At 35.2% G+C, this 22,088-nt stretch overlaps 1 protein-coding gene across 3 annotated transcripts in view; it reads right to left on the reverse strand.

The window, feature by feature from the left end:
* LOC110466514 (GRIP and coiled-coil domain-containing protein 2-like) overlaps positions 1-22,088 on the reverse strand; it is a 46,062-nt gene that overhangs the window by 9,785 nt on the left and 14,189 nt on the right. For all 3 annotated transcript variants that reach the window (XM_021523048.1, XM_021523047.1, XM_021523046.1), the window contains exons 4-15: positions 21,378-21,441; positions 14,460-14,853; positions 13,097-13,234; positions 12,494-12,643; positions 11,293-11,430; positions 10,726-10,842; positions 8,466-8,615; positions 7,752-7,835; positions 6,274-6,462; positions 5,042-5,230; positions 1,993-2,181; positions 1,070-1,258 (exon numbers count right to left, since the gene is read on the reverse strand). In XM_021523048.1, coding sequence (XP_021378723.1) covers positions 1,070-1,258; positions 1,993-2,181; positions 5,042-5,230; positions 6,274-6,462; positions 7,752-7,835; positions 8,466-8,615; positions 10,726-10,842; positions 11,293-11,430; positions 12,494-12,643; positions 13,097-13,234; positions 14,460-14,853; positions 21,378-21,431 — 1,981 coding nt within the window. In that variant the 5' untranslated portion in view covers positions 21,432-21,441. The remainder of the gene's footprint in view (positions 1-1,069; positions 1,259-1,992; positions 2,182-5,041; positions 5,231-6,273; positions 6,463-7,751; positions 7,836-8,465; positions 8,616-10,725; positions 10,843-11,292; positions 11,431-12,493; positions 12,644-13,096; positions 13,235-14,459; positions 14,854-21,377; positions 21,442-22,088) is intronic.

The raw sequence follows: 22,088 nt of genomic DNA on the forward strand, positions 1-22,088 counted from the left end.
AGAGAATACCATAGCATTTACGAAGTACTTACTGAAAGTCTTTGATTGTTTTGAACACAAACAGGAAATGAAAAGAAAGAATGTAACTGACCGGTTGCTCTTTACAGATGAAAATAACTAACTAAACCACAGTGTGCCGAATCAAGAAAGTCAGCGGTTAAATATCACTTCGCCCTATTACACTTTAATACTGCAGGCAGTCAAGGGGACAGGTAAAATGTTTACCCATTCTTCCCCTAAGCGGTTGTTAAAATGCGGTCATGAAGATGACTAAGCTGCCCTACGTCTCTGTTCATCGAATCCCCTTCCCTCCTAACAAAGATAGATTCTTTGATTTTCCGGACTTTCCAGATGCCCAACTTTCAAGCACTTTCGAGTTGTTCCAGTCTATGATGTGGTTGTGTGTGTGAACATGATCTGTAAAAGCTGATTAATTGTTTTGTTTCACCGATGTCTTCCTTACATCCTTACATTTCTAGTGTAGACTTGCTGTTTCATGTCTTCATCTTCTTTCTGATGTTCTTTAAGGTGTGTCCCTAATATCCAGCTAGTTTCCCTGATGTATGCAAGTGCAAGGTTGCATCTGTTACACGGAAATTGGTAACCAGACCAGCCCCCCCCCCCCCCCCCCCACCCCCTAGTGTTGTCTTATTTCGACAATGTGTCTTTTGGATGAACTGATAGTTGCTCGCTGGTGTTGTGTGGTCGCATTGGTGCACTGATGTGATGTCTGCGCGAAACTCTTCAAAGTGCTTCATACACCCCTTTTATGTATGGGATAGTGACTATGACGTTACTTTTCTCTCTGTGTTTGTATGTTTTGTTTCTTTTGCCAATTGCAAAAGCTTAGTCATCTTTATGACCCCATTAAGTGACAGAGTGGGAGAGCATGTTACTCGCCCCCTGCCTGACTGCAGTATAAGAGTGCAATTTGGCGAAATGATTTTTGACAGCTGACTTTACTGATTCGGCACGCTATCTCTATCTCTTTCAGCGGTTACAAAGGAAACAGGTGTACTCAAAGGGAACGCGTCGACATCTACATTGTATATAATTAAACAAGACTTACTTTGACTGTCTATCAGTTTTTTATTTTCTGTCTTTGTCTTTTTCAGTACTGATTCCATTTGCGTCATCTGTGCATCAACATTATCTAGTTTATTTTGGAGGTTTTGTTTCTCTTGCTTCACACGCTCCATGTGTGAGTCAAGCTTGCTTTTTTCAGTTTTCAAAGACTTCAGCTCGTCATCACGTGCCGCTGTAAATTTAAACAAGAGTGGATTATGATCTTTTTACAGATTTCAATAGACTTATGTTGAGGTTTCGACTTTAGGACCTACTTGGGTTTGATTATTGTCTTCCACTTCTAAACATGTGTTCTTTCTCTGTTTCCTATTTATTTCATTATTTTTCTTTACAAAATCTTCATGATCTATGGTCTGGTTGTTTTTGCAGTCTATATATATGATATCTTACATTAACTATGATATTAATTTAATATAATAAAAGAAAAGATCGGTTAAACTCTTTGAATATGTTTCAATTAGCTTGCCATAGATACACGTTATTATGCGATATCTACATGGTGAAAGATGGAAAGGACAACAGTAATATCTCTATAACGAACAGTTTTATGTATCAATTGGACGTCCTTAGAACAGGGAGCAGGTTTGAAACAACCACAACGAAGGTAAAGAATACAACAGCGTTTACAAATTGTCTTTGGACCTCAAAATCGATAAAACTATGGCAAATAAGGAACAAATAATGATTAATAAAAAGACGCTATAAGATGTGCAAGGGTAATAAGACCAGGTATTCCACCAGGGAAAGCATCAATACATTTTAAATACAAAATACTTACTTAAAGGCTAAGTTTGTTTTGTAAACAAACAGGAATTGAAAGACTTTACTGATTCGGCACACTGATGCTTAGTTAGTTGTTTCAGCGGTTACAGTTGAAACATATGTACTAGATTGATCAAGACTTACTTTGACTGTCTGCCAGTTTTTCGTTTTCTGCCTTTGTCGTTTTCAATTCTGATTCCATTTGCGTCATCTGTGCATTAAGATTATCTAGTTTATTTTGGAGGTTTTGTTTCTCTTGCTTCACACGCTCCATGTGTGAGTCAAGTTTGTCTTTTTCAGTTTTCAAAGACTCCACCTCATCATCACGTGCTTCTGTTAATGTAAACAAGAGTGGAATATGATCTTTTCAAAGATGTCAACAGATTAATGTTGATTCATTTTAATCAATTCCTCCATTCGGAAACTGCCGGAGACAAGTTTGCTTTTGATATTCATTAGTTCTTCTTTTTTCAGATGTCAGTAGATTAATGTCGAATGATTCTTTTTAGTTCTCCCGTCCCGTTGAATTAAAATATGCGTTGTTGTTCAATTTAATAGATACACATGTATATGTATAAAAGTTCAGAATCATGTGTATCTGATAACATCGACAATGACATTATTGTCAATATAACGACATTATGTTAGTCATAAAGTAAATCAAATTGAATACAGGTGATGATTTTCCCAAAATGTTTGTTTAGTGCAATAGACTTCTTAACGTGGGTGATATTTCTCTGTTTTCTTATTTTCCTTCGATATTTTTGCACTCAAAATAATCTTATCATATTTAATATATAAAATATAATTTAAGAATAATAAATAAAGGATCCATATTTCTATTAGAATATATATTTTAGTTGCCTCGCCATAAATACGCGTTATTATGCGATATCTACATGGTGAAAGATGGAAAGATCAACAGTAACATCTCTATACCGAACAGTTTTATGCATCAATTGGTCGTCCTTAGATCAGAACGCAAGTTTAAAACAAGAAAAAAGAAGGTAGAGAATACCAATAACATTATTTTCATTTTTCTGGAACTTCATTTTTTAAAGTTCCCCCGTCTCAACCCTAGGGTGAGACAAGGATATCTCACACTGGTAAAAGGGTGAATATACTTGTCCAGGGGAAGAGAAAAAAATAATCAAATGAATACAACTTGCTAACGACACAACGTTAGTTTTGAAACACGCAGACATATATAAGGCTCTTTAAATTGTTGAAAAGTTTGGAGATGTATCGGGCTTAAAAATTGAACAAAGACAAAACAGAATGGATACTATAAGAAAGTAATAAGAGAAAACAGCTTTAGCCGTTGAAACATATTTTGGAACTTATAAAAAAGTATGCAATAATTCTAATTGGGAAAGTAAGAAAACGTCGATTGATGACCTGCTAAAACACTGGAAAAAGGAAACTGACTTAAGTACGGAAAGTTCTAATAGTTCCGTCATAAGTGATTCCAAAGACTACATACTAAGCTAGTACACAGACGTTAGACAAGCTACATATTAAGGAAATGGAACGTTTAATTTATACATTTATATTGAATTAGAAGGGAAAAAATGTTTAACGAAATAATGTATCGGCAATTTTTGCCAAGGTGGTTTAAAATTAAGGGACGTAGAATCACACATTGATATGTTACGGTTAAGTTTTGTAAAGATTTTAAGGGGTGAAACAGATGCAAACTGGATAAATATGGCTTGAATTTATTTAATTTGAAATAAATCAAAGACATAGCAGAAGAATTATGGTTAAAGATTCGTTGTACAAAAAATATATAAATATATAAAAGTTACAAAAATACTTGAAATGAAGTATTATTGGGTAACATGCACATTAAATTATCTAAATTTAAAAATGTATAGAAAGATCAGCTTATATATGTAACTAGAATATAGAAACATTCTTTAAAATTAAGGTTATATGTTCAAATACGAAACCGTATGCTATTGTTAAGTCATTCCTCAATTTACACCAACCACGATTGTCATCGCACAACGTTCGTCCATCGTCCGAACAAATGTGCGCAAGCAACAATCGTCCAGATTTTCATCGTTCGCACAACGTGCACACCGTGCGCACATCGTGCACATCGTGCACACCGTGCGCACATCGTGCAACGTTGTGCATTACCACAGCTGTACCATCCACAGGGCGACGGATGAGTGGAGTGATGGAACCGCACAATTCAGGACATGTCGTTCATAGGTATAAAAACGACTGGGGGAATGTCTGCCTTGGTAGGTATATGACAACAAGTCTTAAGAGGGAAGTACAAAGCTAGCTAGACCCTGGGAAGGCAAATACACGGTAACAAGAAAATTACCATATAAAGTGTAATGAATAAAGAGGGGACCTCATGCCAAAACCAAAACAGTAAACATAAGAAGATTAAACTCGTATAAAGGTGCAGTAAAGAGGTGGTTTATACCCTCTTCTGACAGAGTACTGCGGCCATAGAGACCATTCAGTTGCACATGTATATACGTTAATCAGTATTATGTAGGAGAACCTGTAACCAAAGATGTTTTCTGTGTGTCTGTTCCAGGCTCACCATGTATCATTACAAGGGAAGTAACTATGTCAGTCAGAGTGACGAAGGTATGGTGAACTAAGATGACTATTACAGAAGATTCTTCTCAGAGGCACGTTTAAAACATCACGTTCGGAATGACCATGGGGAGCGAGTCAACTGTACCATCTGCAGTTACTGAACAACAAATGCGAGGCGAAACAGACTGAGGGATCACATGAGAACTCACCAGCGGTCAAGGTCAAGGGATAGTAATAGGGCTTGGCTATCATGCTACAAATTATAGGTCTTTATAGGGATAGAACTGACCATGTTACGTGTGCAACAATATTACGAGACTAGTGGGTCTTCATGGCTGTTGCTATGCCATGACCGCGATGAATCCCCTGAAAGGTTTCGGATAATCATTTTATAGAAGAGATGACCACTGAACATTTCAGACTGTTTCTGTCTTGCATTTGCCTGTTATTTCATCTTGTTATTCCCTCTTACGTTGAAACCGTTTTGAGGACTCTTTATGAACATGTTTTTATTGCGATTCTGCTCCTTTATTATGTGGTATTGTTCTCAGACAATCACATTCGTGCTTACTTTCAAAAACTTGTGATGTATAAGATTGTTGACCCCTTCAGATTCATCTAAACTTACCTTCGCTGTTTATCAGCGTTTTGTTGTCTGATCGTGTCTTTTTCAGTTCTGATTCCGTATGTTTCATTTTTGTATTGAGATCATCCACAACACATTGTAGCTTTTGCTTCTCGTATTTCAAGCTCTCTATGTGTTTGTCAGTTTTGCCTTTCTCAGTTTTCATGGATCTCAGATCATCATCGCGTGTATCTGCATATGTAAATATTTATACCAAGGTGTCAATATGCTCATTTTGAGTAATTATAGTTTCCTGCTAATTGGTAAAAAAGTTTAATCCTTGAAGGTCGGGGATCGGGACAGGAATACCCACTGCATAGATCGTAAGAGGCCACTAATGTGGGAACTTTTGCAGAATTGAGGATTTGCTTTTGTGTCCCTATGTGGGGACACAAAAGCGACCAAAATAAGTCTGCTGCACTCATTGCAATATTTGGGATCTTTTTACTTCTTTCTTTTTCTAGCTACCTTTTCTTTTCTAGCGCCTTGCTTGGCAACACCTCACTTTTGGCTTTATTCCCGACTTAACTTTCAGCAATAAGTGGAATGGCAACAACTGGTTTACCCGTTATCAGTATAGTGTGACCAGGCGAAATGCTGTGCTGGGTGCTTTCGGCATGATATTTTAGTAAAATAGCACTATAAAGTCGGCATAAAATCCGCGCTATCGTAATGACACAATTACAACAACATACCCAGCCTCCAGCACGCATATACAAATGCACGCATGCTCAACACTTATTGAGGCACTTCGTTAAATGACTTAAACTGTTAATAGGACGTTAAACAAACTGAAATCAAACCAAACCACTTCAGAAACAACTCTGCCGTTTTCTGATTAAATATGTATCAGTTTAGCATCATGTTCATATAATTATGTTTAATCATCAAAAATGAAATTATTTTAATACCGATGACATGTTATTAAATTTAATAGTTATTATATTAAAGAATGAGTGTCTGTAAGGTCAAAACTAAGGTTAAAGTTGACCGAAAGTGGGTTTTTGGGGTGACAAAGGGGTAGGGTAAATCACAAATATAATTAGCGGTTTTAAAAATGAGCTAAAACAACAATAATACCATTTCTGTTTTTGAAAACATGTTTAGATTAAACAGGCATATATAGAATAAAAAATGACAGAAATTATATCGTCACTTTAAGATTGTTTATATAAAACGGCGGATTAAGTAAAGAAAACAATACAATATGAATAAAATAAATTCATCTAACTTACTGCAATCCGCTTTCAAACTTGTGTTCTCTGTCTTTATTCGCTCTAGTTCATCAATTGCTTGTGTCAGCTTTTCACTATTTTCCTTCAAGGACTGGCGGAATTCAGCATTCTCTAGTTTAAAAGTCATAATTTCTGATTCATATACGTTGTTTTCATCTTGTAAAGTTTGTTGTCTTTCCTCGGTTTTACCTGTCAGTAAAATAATATACAGCAAAGTTCGGATGATGCTATTCTACATGTACACTACACCAGAAAATATTTTGTAAAGGTAAGTATTTCATAGTGATACACAAATGATAAAACATCAACCTTGTTACATTGTTATGATAAAATAGTATTGATGTCTTTATTTCTCAATAAAGTCCTTTTGGCCACGATCATTAAACATATGTATTCTTATTTTTAAGTTACATTGCCGCAATCTGTCGGGAAAACTGTGTTTAAAATTACATTGATAAACTTCAATTAACACTATAATTGCGAAGCTATTTCCTGACAGCATATTTCCGTCATTAGTAAGCATACACGAATTCATGAAATGTAACGAGAGCAGGATCACACGACTAGCGACTATATATTCCACTGGGTCATTAATATATACTTTAGCTTACTGTGCTGTCGATCAGCTTCCAGTGTTTACCTGCTGTTCGACTAAGTTTAAGCATGAACATCGTCATTACATCCTGGGTGTCTGGTCTGCGCATGCTTGCCATTATGTAAAATATCGAATTCTTTACGGCACGTACGAACAAATAATATTCCTTTATATTTATATTTTTGACACGTTTCACTTTCTGAGTGTGCTATTAAAGGATAGTTAATAACTTTTGCCAGACTAATCCTTTTGATAAGAAAGAAAGTTTTTTTTTATTATCGGCATAGTACCTTAGCGACAACAGTAGACATGATTTAAATCTCGTCACGATTCCATTCACATTTGACTTAGAAAACGTGATACATGGAATAACAGCAGATCAGCTATCTGTTGATTATATTATTGATACTGAACGTCCATGCGACTACTGAGAATTAATGAGCGTGCATGGTTGCTACATAACTTTGTCATAAAGAAAACGTAACGTATTGTCCGACAACTGAACATGAGGGTTATAGTAACCTTGACCTTGGCTTCTTATCAAATCCAGTGTATGACTAACCCATACAACATCCATGCAAAGATGCTGAAGAGTGTCAACCTGACTAAATCCACGTTATGGTGCGGGAACCAAATGATGAAAAACGGAAAACATTCTCTATAAAGAACCGTTTTTCTTACATAACATTTTCTGTTTGAGATACTTATATGTTTTCTATAGAATATTAATTATGATTATGAATGTGTCCTACATGTAGTGAATTTATCGGGTTTTAAAGCTTTATCTTGAAAAACAATCATATATTATCAAAACATGATTTTGCTTAAAAATTGTGCACATTCGTAATATTTTCCGTATCACTTCAAAAAATATAACACTTACTAGAATTTAATGTGAAGCTTTTCATTTCGGAGGAATGTGTGCTTTCCTGAGATTGCAAAGAGCTCAGCTCAGAGTCAGGATTATCTGAAACAGAAATACTAATAGATTGCTTATTTGGAATATATTTATATATACAAGAGATAACTGTAAAGAAAATTATTAAACATTATCTCACTCCTTTTTTTCTGAAAGAAAATGCACACATAACTCAAGTTTCAAAACTCATACCCTAGATTGTTTTCCCCAGAGCATACAAAAGAGGGAAACACAATGACAATAATGCCTTCAAGTGTGCAATATGAGCACGATTAATAATCGTATTAGATATAGGATCTTACAGGAGTTTCCATTTCATATGAGATTTATGAAACGAGTGTAAGAGCTTTTCAATTAGCGAGCTAAAATGAAAAATTCGTGACGACTTTCATAAATTTCATATAAAATGAAAAGACTTGTCGCATTTATTCGTGTAAAACGACAATACCTTGTAATATAAAAAGCCGCCATTTTGACTCCAGTGCTTAAATCTGTGAAGTCATGTACGTGTCCTAGGCGTGACGTCACAATTGAAACTTTCAACCAATCACAGTGCTGATAGGTCATATTATATGGATTAATACGCAAAACATAGGACATGGGTATATTCACTGGACAACACAGTACATTATGTGATAAAAACAATATAACATTTGTTAGGCATGTTTATATACTCACCCATATCTTGTGTAATCTTCTCGAATTCCATTTCCGATTTTTCAATTTGCTCACTTTCTACGTTCCTTTCCATAGTAGAAGTCTCTTTATCTTGGTTAGCTTGGCCAATTGAACATGTGTCCGTACCTAGTGCTTGTTCCTGTGCAATGTCTGAAGGAATATATATACATACTGTTCGGTGTATTGTGTTATCTTAAACAGTAATTGCGTGTTTGGTGACCCATACATATGGTTTCATTACACTTTTATCAACAAGATATACATATCTATTAACGTTTTTGAATTCATTTAATTTCATTGTAGTGAAAATGTAAAAAAAAGATATTTTCATCAATGATCATTTGCAGCATTAACACATACACATTGCTGTTTCACATGTTTGCAGTTATATACTTAATCATGAAATATATATAGCTGTAATTGAATTTGATTTCATGTTTATGCATAATGAAGCATGCGATCAACTTTTTACTGTGTTTGATATGCTAAAAAGTATATCACTAACTACCTAACACGAATACACTTCTTTGATGTCATTGTAAAGAAACAAATTTACAAAACTGAATTTGAAAGAAAAGCAAAATTTACAAAACTGAATTTGAAAGAAAAGACAGAAAAAATAATTGGTTATGTTTAATTATGAGATAATCACCATATACACGTGACCTATGGTTGAATATATAAAGAAGGCGATATGATGTTTTTGAAAATATATAACGAAGAACGCATTCCAACATTTTCGCATCCTCAGCTATTCGGCAATGCTATGCTAACATATGTTAATTTATATATATTCTACCACATTAAAATGTAATGAAATATGTTTCCTTGTCTACTCCAGGGTCTATAAGACAGCGCGACCTACATTAATACTTTTAATAAGGTTGTTATTTTTTTACTTGCAAACCTTTGTTACGTGATGCCTCGTTTTCATCTTACCAACATACTGTGTCACACTTGATGCCAATATGTTTTTTTTTCAAATAAAAATATCTTTTGATCAATCTTCAGCACGTTCTCCTAAAAAATGTTCCGTCTATCATAACTTTAGATTTTTCCACTCTTCACACTACCATAACTCATATCAAACTGAAGGAACTCCTCCGTTCTCTGATTATGAGAACTTTCTTTTCCATGAAATGTGGCTGTAATCTTTTGTAAGCATAATGTTATGTTTTTAAAAACACAACAAAGTTCAAAATGAAATAAACGGTGAGGATAAAATTGTGAGAGGGATTGAGTTCCTTATTGACAATAGTTACTTTCAAGCAGACTGTAGGAATTCCGACGGGAACACATTGTGCCCCTCTTCTGGCCGATTTGCTTTTTATGAGGCTGAATTTATCAATGATCTTTTTAGGACTAGTAATAATAATTATATACAGCATTTGATATAGCGCACTATCTAGCTAGTATAAGGCACTCTAAAGCGCTTTACAGTACGTAGATATACAATTAATACAATTAGCATATACATTAATCAATACAATTTTGAAGAATTCGCAGGAGCTGCTCTATCAGGCGCTAACTACTAATCCAATGCCATCTGGCTAATATCTCCGTATGTGTGTATGCCTGCGTGTGTGCGGGAGATGTAATGTGTTATGTCTGTAGTGGGACTGTGCTTCCAACGGCATGTAACAAAAACTCAATTTCATTTTTTTAAGGTTCAATTTAAAGCTGTACGATAAGCGTGACAATGTTGTCTTTTCAATCATGAATTTTCCCTTTCCTGATGGTTACACCAATAAGGTATTTACATGCCGCATTTGAGTCGGTTTTAAAGTGATTGCTCAGAATATCATGAATATCATAATTATTATAATAGATATCGAATCGTAACAGATGAACATACAACACATGTTGAAGGCTGATGGAAACTACGGACGAATCTTATGGTCTCTACTATAATCTCATGCGGATTTATGCTATTTTTTGTGTTAAATGAAAGTCGATGTTTTTTTATTATGTGTGCCTTGTGGTTATGTTGTCACTACCTGCGTTCTCGATGCGAGGTCATGACATTGCAAGGATTTTACCTAGATTTACATGACAAGTTTCGTCGATGAAGCCTCTTACTCTTCCAGACAACGGGTCTCCTTTAAAGTTTCCTTTATCATTCTTCACAATTGATTTCGAATACGGTTTTGCTAACACTTCAGTATTCTAGTTGTTTGTTAAGTAATTCAGCCAACTCCAATGGATAACGGCAAGAAAAGTGGGTACCTCAAATATTGCTGATTGGAACTATTAGACCTACCTCTGTCAGAAGAAGCATACACCGTTTTAGGTGAGGAATCGAACGACACTCTCCTATTCTGGGGATGATATACGTCTCTGCTATTTTCAACGAGATCTGTCTCTTCCGCTTTCATTTCTACAATAATAAAGAAAACAACAAGAACAAATTATATTTATGTACTTAGCTTTTTTATAAATAGGAATTTTATGTAATTAAATGTAAGTAAGGTATCTACACAAATGCAACACATAGCGTGATATGCCATGATCAGTCTCTGATTGATGTTTAAATACATAAAACAACAACAACAACAACAACAACAACCACCACAACAACAACAATAATAGCAAAAAAAAACCCCAGTAAAACATGTCGGATTCGATTAATAGTTGTATTTAAAAAATGTCATTTTTTGTAGATAATGTCGATATAAATCAAAGACACAGTGAACACGACACGTCTGACCCTTGGAACTGGGAACCTCGAAGTTCTGAACATTTGTAAATTTAAAAACGGCTGTTTTGCATGTTTGCCCTGTCTCATGGGGTACTAAGGAATCATAGTGATTATCGGATAAAGACTTACCAATCGTTGTTTGTAGTTTTACCATTGTTATTTGTTGCGTTTTAAGATTGCTTTGCAGTTCCTCTTTTTCTGATGTAAGTTTAGCAATCTGCACAGAGAGGGCCCTTTCCGTTTCAGTTCGAGAAGAACCTTGCTCCTCTTGGAAATTAAAACACACCAGACAGATATGAAATAACAACATAGATAATTTGTAAGGTCAGTTTTAGGTTTTATATGAAACGTTTACATTACATAACCACAAGGACAGCTGCATATATAACGTATGCATTATATGACCGAGCAAGTATCAAATATGTAAAGTTATTTCCATTAGAAGTTAGTATATTGCTTTTTGATATCAACTTTTGTTTGTTAATATCTCGGAAGGTGTTTCCTCATGAATAACAACAGATAGCATTCGTGGTATGCTGCTATTGTTCAGTAAATTATATTTTCATTTATACTTACAAAAGCAAGGTTAATTTTATAAACAAAGTTAATAAACAATGCAGAAAATCTACTGGACACGAGATCTTTAGATTAAAATCCCATACTGACAGTTTAACAACCACGAGGAACATATTCTGCACACTTGAATTTATTCTTTGAAAATTAATTTTAACTTTCAGAACATTCTTCTATTAAGTCTCAATATTGCCTCATATTACACTATTGTCAATAATTTTCCTAAGGTACGAACATGTACATTTTAACTGCATATTTAAATGTCAACGATTTGGTACATGTTATAACGTCATACAGTATATGATGTACGAAAAATATCATCTATGCCTGCCGCAATTTGGACAAAGATTTGAACTGATAATGTACTTTTGAACAACATGTTACTATTGATATTGTACTATTGGACACGTGAAGTTACAATATTAGCATATATATCATATCACCAATTAGACGAAACTAAATTACACCAGTGTTTTTAAAAAAAATAGTTTGTTTTAATTTTATTTTTATTTTTTATGCAACTAATACTAAACTCCATCTTGATATCTTCATTCAAATTCGGAACATTGTATTATCGTCATCAACGACACAGCTTACATGAAACTGTAATTCCTGAAGGGAAATCTGACCCTGGTATTACGAAACTTCTAAGTTAATTTCCTGAACATACTGTTATTTCAATATGTTTTGCCGATTTTCAATATGTCATATTCTACTACAGAATAAACAATGGTCTTAACGAGAGAAAATGACTCACCAAGCGTCGTTTGCAAGTTTTGAATGGTTTCTTGCTGCGTTTTTAGAGTGTTTTTCAGTTCCTCTTTTTCTGATGTTAGTCTTCCAATCTTCTCAGAGAAGGCCCTTTTCAGTTCGATCTGAGCAGTTTCTTGCTTCTCGTGGTTATTGTCTGCGCAAAACACATTAAATCACTGAACAACAATGATATACTGTATGTAAAGTTCTTAACGTCCGAGGTTAGCATATTGATTTTGGATATCAACTGTTATTTGATTATAGTTGGGAATGTCAATCTTCATGGGTACCTATAGTTATTCTTTCATATAAACCAACCAAAACAAGATAACTTTGATTACAAAGTTGTTAACAGCTTTTATTAGTCATTTTGATTAGTTAACAAATGTAACAAAATAAATCGATAAACCGCGTCACAACAGAAAGTAAACAAAACAGAATATACATCATGTCAACAATAAGGCTATCCGGTGAGGCGTTCAACATAACATTGTGAGTTTATATCCTGAGCATTCTGAAATTTCGTTATGTATTTTTGCAGGTTTTCATTGTCTCATATGATATTACGGCACATTGTATAATTGTTTTACGTGAGAAATTGACTTACCAATCGTTGTTTGTAGTTTTACCATTGTTATTTGTTGCGTTTTAAGATTGCTTTGCAGTTCCTCTTTTTCTGATGTAAGTTTAGCAATCTGCACAGAGAGGGCCCTTTCCGTTTCAGTTCGAGAAGAACCTTGCTCCTCTTGTTGATTAAAACACATCGAACAGATATAAAATAAGAACATAGATAATTTGCAAGGTCAGTTTTAGGTTTTATATGAAACGTTTACATTACATAACCACAAGGACAGCTGCATATATTACGTATGCATTTTATGACCGATCAAGTATCAAATATGTAAAGTTATTTCCGTCAGAAGTTAGTATATTGCTTTTCGATATCAACTTTTGTTTGTTAATATCTCGGAAGGTGTTTCCTAATGAATAACAACGGATACTATATGTGGTATGGTGCTATTGTTTAGTAAATTATACATTAATTATACTAACAAAACAAGAGCAAAGTCAATTTTGTAAACAAAGTTAACAAACAATGCAGCATAACTGCTGGACATCAGAACTTTAGATGAAAATCACTTACTGACAGTCTAACAAGCACGAGGAAAAGATCTTGCACAGTTTAACTTATTCTTCGAATATTAATGGCATTAATTTTAACGTTCAGAATAGTCTGTTCACTCTCAATAATTTCACATGTTCGCGTATTGTCAATGATTTTTGGAAGGCACAAAAATGTACATTTTTAATTGCATATTCAAATGTCAACAATTTGGTAATAACGTCATACAGTACATGATGTACGAAAATATATCATAGTCATCAACGATACAGTGCACTATTATTGATTATCGGAAAATCTGACTTTTTACCTCTCAAGTTCTTATCCTGAGCATTCTGAAATTTCGTTTTGTGCTTATGCAGTTTTTCATTGTCTCATATGATACTAAAGTACATTGTATCATTGTTTTACGTGATACAATGACCTACCAAGTGTCGTTTGCAGTTGTCCGATTAATTCTTGTTTCGTTTTCAGATTGTTTTGAAATTTCTGTTTTTCAGATGTTAATACTTTTTTCTGTTAAGAGAGTGCCATTTCCATCCTGATTTGAGCAGTATTTTGCTCTTCTTGGTGATTGTCTTTGCAAAGAAAATTAAACTTAGATGACCACAGAATACAGTACTTTTTAAGTAGAGAGTAATGTATTTTATAGCTATTAAGAGAGCTGCTTAAATTATTTATATATTATCTTATTGAGCAGGTATCAAACACTCGAATTTCCTTCGTCAGAAGTTGTCACAGATACACCCAACTTAGTAACATTGTTTTCTTTCGTTCCCTGAATTTAATTAAGTATTTATAAGAATAACGAATTAATATACGTATAATCACCAATAGATCAACTTACGGGATCCTTTGTTGACGCCAAGTCCTTTCCTTGGTAGTGGTTGCACTGATGTATTCTGTCTGGTTCTTCTGTTTTGATCATCGTAACCCTCATTTCTAGATTTTGTACATCCCAATCTCTCATTTTCAATCAAAATATGAACCATTTGGTTAAGAAACTCTTCATTGCTATTGGATAATTCTAGCTCTGAGAATCGATCCACTGTTTGACATCCAATGTTCGAAAATGAAGGTAATGGCAAATTAAGTACTTCATACGGTTTACCTCTGCACGCTCCACACAAAACGTTACGCAGATCACGTTTTGCTTTGATTTGGCTTTTGGGAATTTCTGTAAGCTTACTTACAATCCTTTGTAATTCTGTCAAGTGTCCCGCTGAATCCTTCTTAAGGTCCTGAAAATTTCAAAATGATTTGTGACATTTGTTTGTGTTGGTATCATTTTTCTCTGCGAGGTTAAGTAAGTTTATTGGTTCCAAACAAAATGTACTTGTGTCGAAATGTAACAAACCAAGATGTGGTGTTTGAAGTATTATTTTTGAAGGAAGTAAAAGCTAATTTAAACAGCGATCTATGTTGTTTTTATGCAATGATCCGTGCAAATTGTTTTGAAGTTTACATTGGACACACTGGTTGTGAATAGCGTTAACATATATCACTTCACAGACAACAGACACAAAGTGACCACTTGCATTTTATTTGTAAATATACATATTCATTCTTGTGCAAATGATAAGTTACATGTAATTCCTAAATACCTAGCTACAGAAGATACTGAAGAGAGTCAAAAGAATCAATGTTAATCGATATATTAAAACCTGGTTTCAACATTTCTAACAGTACAGATCGTTTCATGAATAAATAAAACAAAGGATACGAAATATTTGTTGCAATACTCATGCCTGTAGCGATAGGCATTTATCTATTTCTGTAACACCATCTTTGTTTTTCATCAGATGTTGACGTTATAGTGCATTGTTAATTTTGGCGTCATTTTTGATAGGTTGTATAGTGAAGTTATATTGTATTATTTCATTATTTTCTGTGTTTTGTTGTTTTCCTGTCAATATAATGTGGCAGACCCATGGATGTGGTCTGATTCATGATTCGTCAGCAGTCAACAATGTTTCGCTGTCAGTGTTACACCGGCTGCAGGATTAGTCGGTAAAGAAGTTCAACGATAATCAGAATGTATTATAAATTACAAACAAAGATTGCATGAAATCAGACTTACAGAGTATTGCTTCGTTTTTTGACACGTAATCAGCTTACGGTATTACGACTGATATAGAGTGGATCCATAGGAATGATAATGAACAAAGTCCCATTATAGATTGTGATGACTTGGGCGTGTCGGAATAGATTTGTATATTTGGAATCCCTTCTGGGACCTCATGAGTTAGATAAGTTTGTAACCTGTTTTGGTATTGAAATGCATAGTTCTGTTGGCAGAGGTAGTAGGTCTGTTTTCGGGAGGATCGATCTTAATTTTAAAATCATTCTGCGGTTGTAACTTAGTTGCATGTACCCCTTAACTGCAGTGCTTTTTGTAGTTGCCCGGATTGCTGTGCTTTCAGCATTTATTCTCTAACTGGTATTTTCAGCATTATCTGTATGATGGTTGGTTTGCAAGTAAGAAGGAGAAATGTGCGCAGTATGATCAGTTTTGTATTTGTATTTACACAATCATGTTCACAGGTATTTAGAATTGTTCATGTGTTATTGTAATAATGCAATATTGTTTTGAGTTTGTGAATTTCGCAGACATTCAAAAGATTGAGACCTTAGCGGGATATGCTGGCATAATTTCTTGACTTTTGATAGAGAGTAAATCCAGACACATCTCAAGGACATACTATCAAGGGTTTTAGCTGGACACTTTGCTCAGTTCCATTTTTGTGGCCTTATAGCTTGCTTGCTTGGTGCAACAAAACGCGTCATTTCGACCAATATTACAGGCGTGTTATAGCACGAGAAGGATCTTTTTACACCGGTTGGTGTTGGACCTTATCTGTACCACAAATTTAACTATGACAATTTGTATTCTTAGCGTATTATCTATTCATGTTTGATTGCCTACTCTGGTTTTCTTCGATTTTATTGGCTTTATTGAACATTCTAAAACATTTGAGGAGTAATGACACTTTTCATTGGTTATTAGCGATGCGTAATTGGACGATAGACCATGCGCGTGCGTGTATTATTACAAACAGACCATGTACGTGCGTGTATTATTACCAACAGACCATGCACGTGTAACACTCTTCAGAAACTTCGCCCGAAATGAAAACAAGTGAGCCGCCGGACTGATCTCATTTTTCGAAAAGGAGATCGGACACCGCCAAAGATGGCCATGTTAAGCTTCTAAAAAATGGACTATTTAGCCATGTCTTCATTCCTTTGGGTTCTAGTCCACCTAGTGGTCGCGCCGGTGCAATTTATATGAGTAATGAGATGTTTTTAGGCGCAAAAGGTGTCAAGGATAAAATATAATTGCATTCCTTTGAGGAGACAATTTAGACTGACGAAACTTTAGTACATTCCAAGATGTTTTTGTAAATATTGATATCTGGCCTTTTTTCTTATGCTCAAATGCACTTTATCATGAATCATTAAAAGCTTACATCATGTTGAGGGAAGACTTCCTTTCCCTCAACCCTAATATTATAACATGAATTAAGGGGATAGTTTCGTTGATTTGAGTGGCTATACTGGCGATTAGAACATGAAATTTGGTGTGAACTCGAGACCGATAGGTCGAGAGTTTAAACCAAATTTCATGTTCTAATCGCCAGTATAGACACGAAAAACAATGTACTATCCCATTCTAACAAATTAACAAATATGCTACGCTAATATGTTTAGAAACATTGTATTTCCTTGTACAAAAGTACGTAGTAAAGTACTCTGTGACCTGAACTGGCGACGTGTCATTCTGCAGCGGACTGACCAATCGGAGAGAAGCTTTCAAAAGTCGGTCATTTGGCTCCGCCCATACTGGCGAGCGCTCGATCTGTATGTTCGTGAACGTCTTATTACCAAAGTTTATACGACCCATTTGGATTGATATTGACCAAATTCGTTCATTTCCATGTCAGTATGCATACCAATCTGTGCTTATCGACAAAATAGGTGATTATTTGTATATATTTGTGAAGAATTTTGTGTAAATTCATACGACACATGTGAAATTTTTCATATGATTTCGGATCTAACTAGAGTAGATGCCTTCAAACGGTTGGAACGAACGTTTCAGTAATAAATGGGGGTAAGAACAAGGAATGTTTACTTTTTACTGTTTAATTAGCGGGATCACGCTAAGAGGCGAGCTTGACGCCATAGTTGTTGTTGTTGTTGTTGTTGTAGTCTAAAACTTTCCCCGCTACCTTATCGGGGCACCTCGAAGTGGTCTTCTGTCGAGTAGTTTATATCGCTGGGGTACTTCCTGTCGTTCCTGTATATTTATATTCATGTCACATGGAGAAATCCCATTACCGTATCGCTAACCATCACCCGATATATAAATGAATCGCAGTATATATTTACACAGTTTAGTTTCATCGAGTGGCGGTGAGGTAGTAGCAGCACTTCACACTATATTATAGACACACCGGCTAGGTCAGGAGGTGGTAACGACCAATGTATAACGTTATATACAAGCTGTTGCTGATAGATCAGTCATATCTATCTATATCTAACGTAAAGTTCCGTTATTGAGTATGCGGAAAACTAACCCATTCAGACAAAGTCACTGGAGTTCTCGCTGCTGTTCCAACTCAATTCATATGTCTAACAATCGGCATCTTTCTCGATGTAATCTATCTATTTGAAACAGTAAGTTGTTGGAATTCCATATCAAGTCTGTTATATCTGGGTGGCTGCAGTCCAGTATTAACTGGAGTGTGTGGCCGCAATCAGTAAGTATGGCTTTGGCTGCATCTGTAGAGACTAACAGAGTTTTGATAGGAGAAAAGTATTCCAACCTAAATGAATCTAGTGCTTGGCATTTAACGATAAAGTGTACTCGACGTTAAGGTTCTGCTTTGCAAAGTAAGCATGTTGGGGGTACTGAGAGTTGATTGATTTTATGTTTGTTAGTTTGTAAAGTGTAGGAGCCTAGCAACAATCTGGCCTTGATGATCGCCTCAGTTGTCTCCCTTGGACTGCCATCTGTTGTATCCCAAACTGGGCGTGGTGAACTTAATGGTCTATTTTGGATGTGGAGATAGCGTAAGGACGGTTTCTGCACTTGATCCTCCTGCCATACTTCCAACCAGTATTTGTTTAAGGCATACTGTACCATATTTTGCCACTGTTGCTTTGTTGGCGGGTTGCTGAGTAAGTTGAATATTGTTGGAAGGTTATATATCAGTAGCATCCTTCTCATGTGTAGAAACCAACTGTGACTCGTTCCGTCCTTTATTGCAGATTGACGTAGTGCTAGTACGTGTTCCAGTGTGGTTTTCCTTCTAGCAATACTTCCTAAGAGACTTAGTGAGTTTTTCTCTATTGTGGCACTGATCGGGGTAGCCCTCAGCAGAATGTATGTACTGGCAACTGAGCATCGGTTTGGTAGGAATTGTAGGCGACGAAGTGTGTCTCGTTCATATGTCTATAGTGCCCTTGCGTCTTTCAAAGAGAGCTGTAGAACCTCTAGTCTATATTTCATTCTAGGGCGGGCAAATGTACAGTACATTCGATACGAAATTGGGGGTTTCAATCCATTCCTTCCATGTAGCCCTGCACCCATCATGGCATACATAGCTCTTCTTCCTATCTGTATACGGCCCTTGATGTCTTTTGCGCGATAATTATGTTTCTGTATTCCAAGGTTTACAGTCGCATCAGTTTCCTCTATGTCTGTCGTGCCTTGTTTCAACATGTTGCTGGGTCTAGCTTTTGGGACATTATGTAGGACAATGTTACTCTTGCTTTCGTTGATACTAAATCTTTCCTTCTGTGTATGATAGTTGATAATATTCAAAGTTGTCTGCATTTCCACAGGGTTGTCGTGCAGTAAGGAAATATCGTCTGCAACTGTTGGGACTCCGACGAATGTGTTCCCTATGTAGGCTCCAAGCCCGTTATCTCTAATATGATTCAGTAAGTCATTGCTGAAGGTTTTGTACATGATCGGAGAAGGTTTGGCTCCTTGCCTAATACCTTGATTCACCTTAAGCGTTGGGCCAGTCGTCCCTTATATTTTGCGGCGGAGAAGGGTTCTGTTTGCATCTCTTTAACCAGGTCCCATAGTTCCTGTTGCACGCCAGCATGGTACAGTTTCCGCAATAGTCCATCATGCCAAACAACATCAAAAGCCTTGGCTGCATCAGGCATGGTCAGTGCTAACGGCTTGTTGAGATCAAAGGCCTCATTGATGCATTCTTCTACTAATAACGCAGCATTCAGGGGCGAGGTTTCTTCTGTGAATCCCCTCTGTAGTTGGTTCTGCAGTGGGTAGCGGACTGACTTTAACAGGTTAGATATTACTGTCTCTAAGAGTTTGCTCAATATGGAAGTTACTGTTATCCCACGATAGTTCCTATGTAACGATATATCTTTACCTTTCTTTGGCACTGGGGTAATAATCCCAGTCTTCATTGCTATTATTTTGGTTAGAAACAGTGCGATGGGAGGAGCTTAAAACGATTGATAATGATTATATCGCAGATTAGAACATGGTCCGTATCCAATTAAAACACGCGTTGCAAACGAATCGTGTTAGAATAATGTTTTGATCATACCATTAAACCGGTTTTATCGTTATGGTCCTGAAATATGGAGACACTTAAACACATACACAAGTCGATTTTGTAAAGGCCCAGTAACTCTCAATGTAATATAAAACAATAAGATCAATGCTAATAAAATCAATGTGTAAACAATGATATTATTGAGAAAATTTTGGAGACTTTTTCTTTTATGTAAATCGTGCAAATAAAGAATCAAACGACTTGTATAATGACAACCATTCCTCTTGATATGGATCCATTCAATTATATCAATTGCAGGATTCATGACAAACCTACATAGCATAAAGTAATTAATCAATCTGTTAGATTTGCTTACTTGGATCAATGGACATATCCCAAATGACACTCCCCGGGCAAACATGAATGGTTTTGTGTTAGATACCATTGTACCGTAATAGATGATGAATTTCACTTTCTTTTCACGTGTGAGAAACATACAGATAATAAAAGTAATAGGTTTTATTACATTTAAAAAAACATGTATATTAATTTTAAAGAATATTAAGAGAATTGGTATGGTTCATGACGAACGAAGACACCAATGGATATATTATTGGCAAGCCATGATTCATATTTGTTTGTGGTTCTTGAACATGTATGTAAACCAACGTACATGATATATGACTGCAGAGTTAAACTAAGGGATATCTTATCACCAATAACTTTGAATTGGTTCTACTTAGTTTCTCCCTTGATGTACGTTATATGGACACGATTTTATAAAATGCCTTTGTCTGTACACTTCACACGAGGGATCTGTATTTTCAGTACAATTACCTTGCCACTGTCAAACTTTACGACCAGCCTTTATTAAATTATAAAGGCAGCTAACATGATAACATGCACCAGTAACAACAGAGTAGTCGCCCCTCCTAAATTAAGTCTCAATATTGTGTTATATTTAATGCCTCATGTGGGCTCTAGTTCGGGATTAAAAAACATCATTGTTTTTCTTCTAGATCATTTGTTATTGTTTGCATTCAACAAATACATGTATATTGTATCAAACCAAAATAATGACGTCATGAAAATGATGACTAGCAAGTTGTAAACGTACTTATTTTAACATTTAAACATTTTATTCCTATATAATTGTACAAATATTGCATTGATATTGAGTATTAAAATGTATGTGTACAAAACTGCTGGATCAATTTTAGACTTACGTAACATAGCTGCAGTTCATCATTCTTTCTTGTTGTAGTTAATTCTGTTTCCATAGCTAGATAACTAAATAAAACAAATTGCAAATATTAATGAAACATCATGTACTAAAAATAAAGTTTTTAATTATTAAAGACATAGTTATCCGAGATGACCAAACATTATGATCTCGTCATTGGTTTCGTTGCGTTATGTATTTCGGTTCGGTCATTTTATCAAGCTGTATCTCAGGACTACCTGGCCTGCGTGACTCTACACAAGTATAATTTAGATGTTTGCACAATAATAGAAGATCACCAGAAGTTCGCACGGCAGAAAGTTGTAAGAACTAAATTATTTTTGATAAATATACACTTTTCTATTTCCAAATATACGTCTATAGCTAAAAACCATTAATGTGTATCTATTGGTTGATTGATGTATAAATATTGTATTTGTTGTTTAACTTACGCATACATTCAGAGTAGCTACTGTGTCACTGCTTTGTCAAAAAAGATTTACTTTTGTGTAACTAATGTATCACTGCTGTGTCAGTAATGTGTATCTATTGTGTAACTTATATATGAATTATGTGTAACTAATGTATCACTGCTGTGTCACGTATGCGTATCTATTGTGTAACTTATATATAACTTATGTGTAACTACTGTATCACTGCTGTGTCACGCATGCGTATCTATTGTGTAACTTATATATAACTTATGTGTAACTAA

This window comes from Mizuhopecten yessoensis, unplaced genomic scaffold, assembly GCF_002113885.1.
Source record: "Mizuhopecten yessoensis strain PY_sf001 unplaced genomic scaffold, ASM211388v2 scaffold11135, whole genome shotgun sequence".
Classification (NCBI taxonomy): Eukaryota; Metazoa; Mollusca; class Bivalvia; order Pectinida; family Pectinidae; genus Mizuhopecten; species Mizuhopecten yessoensis.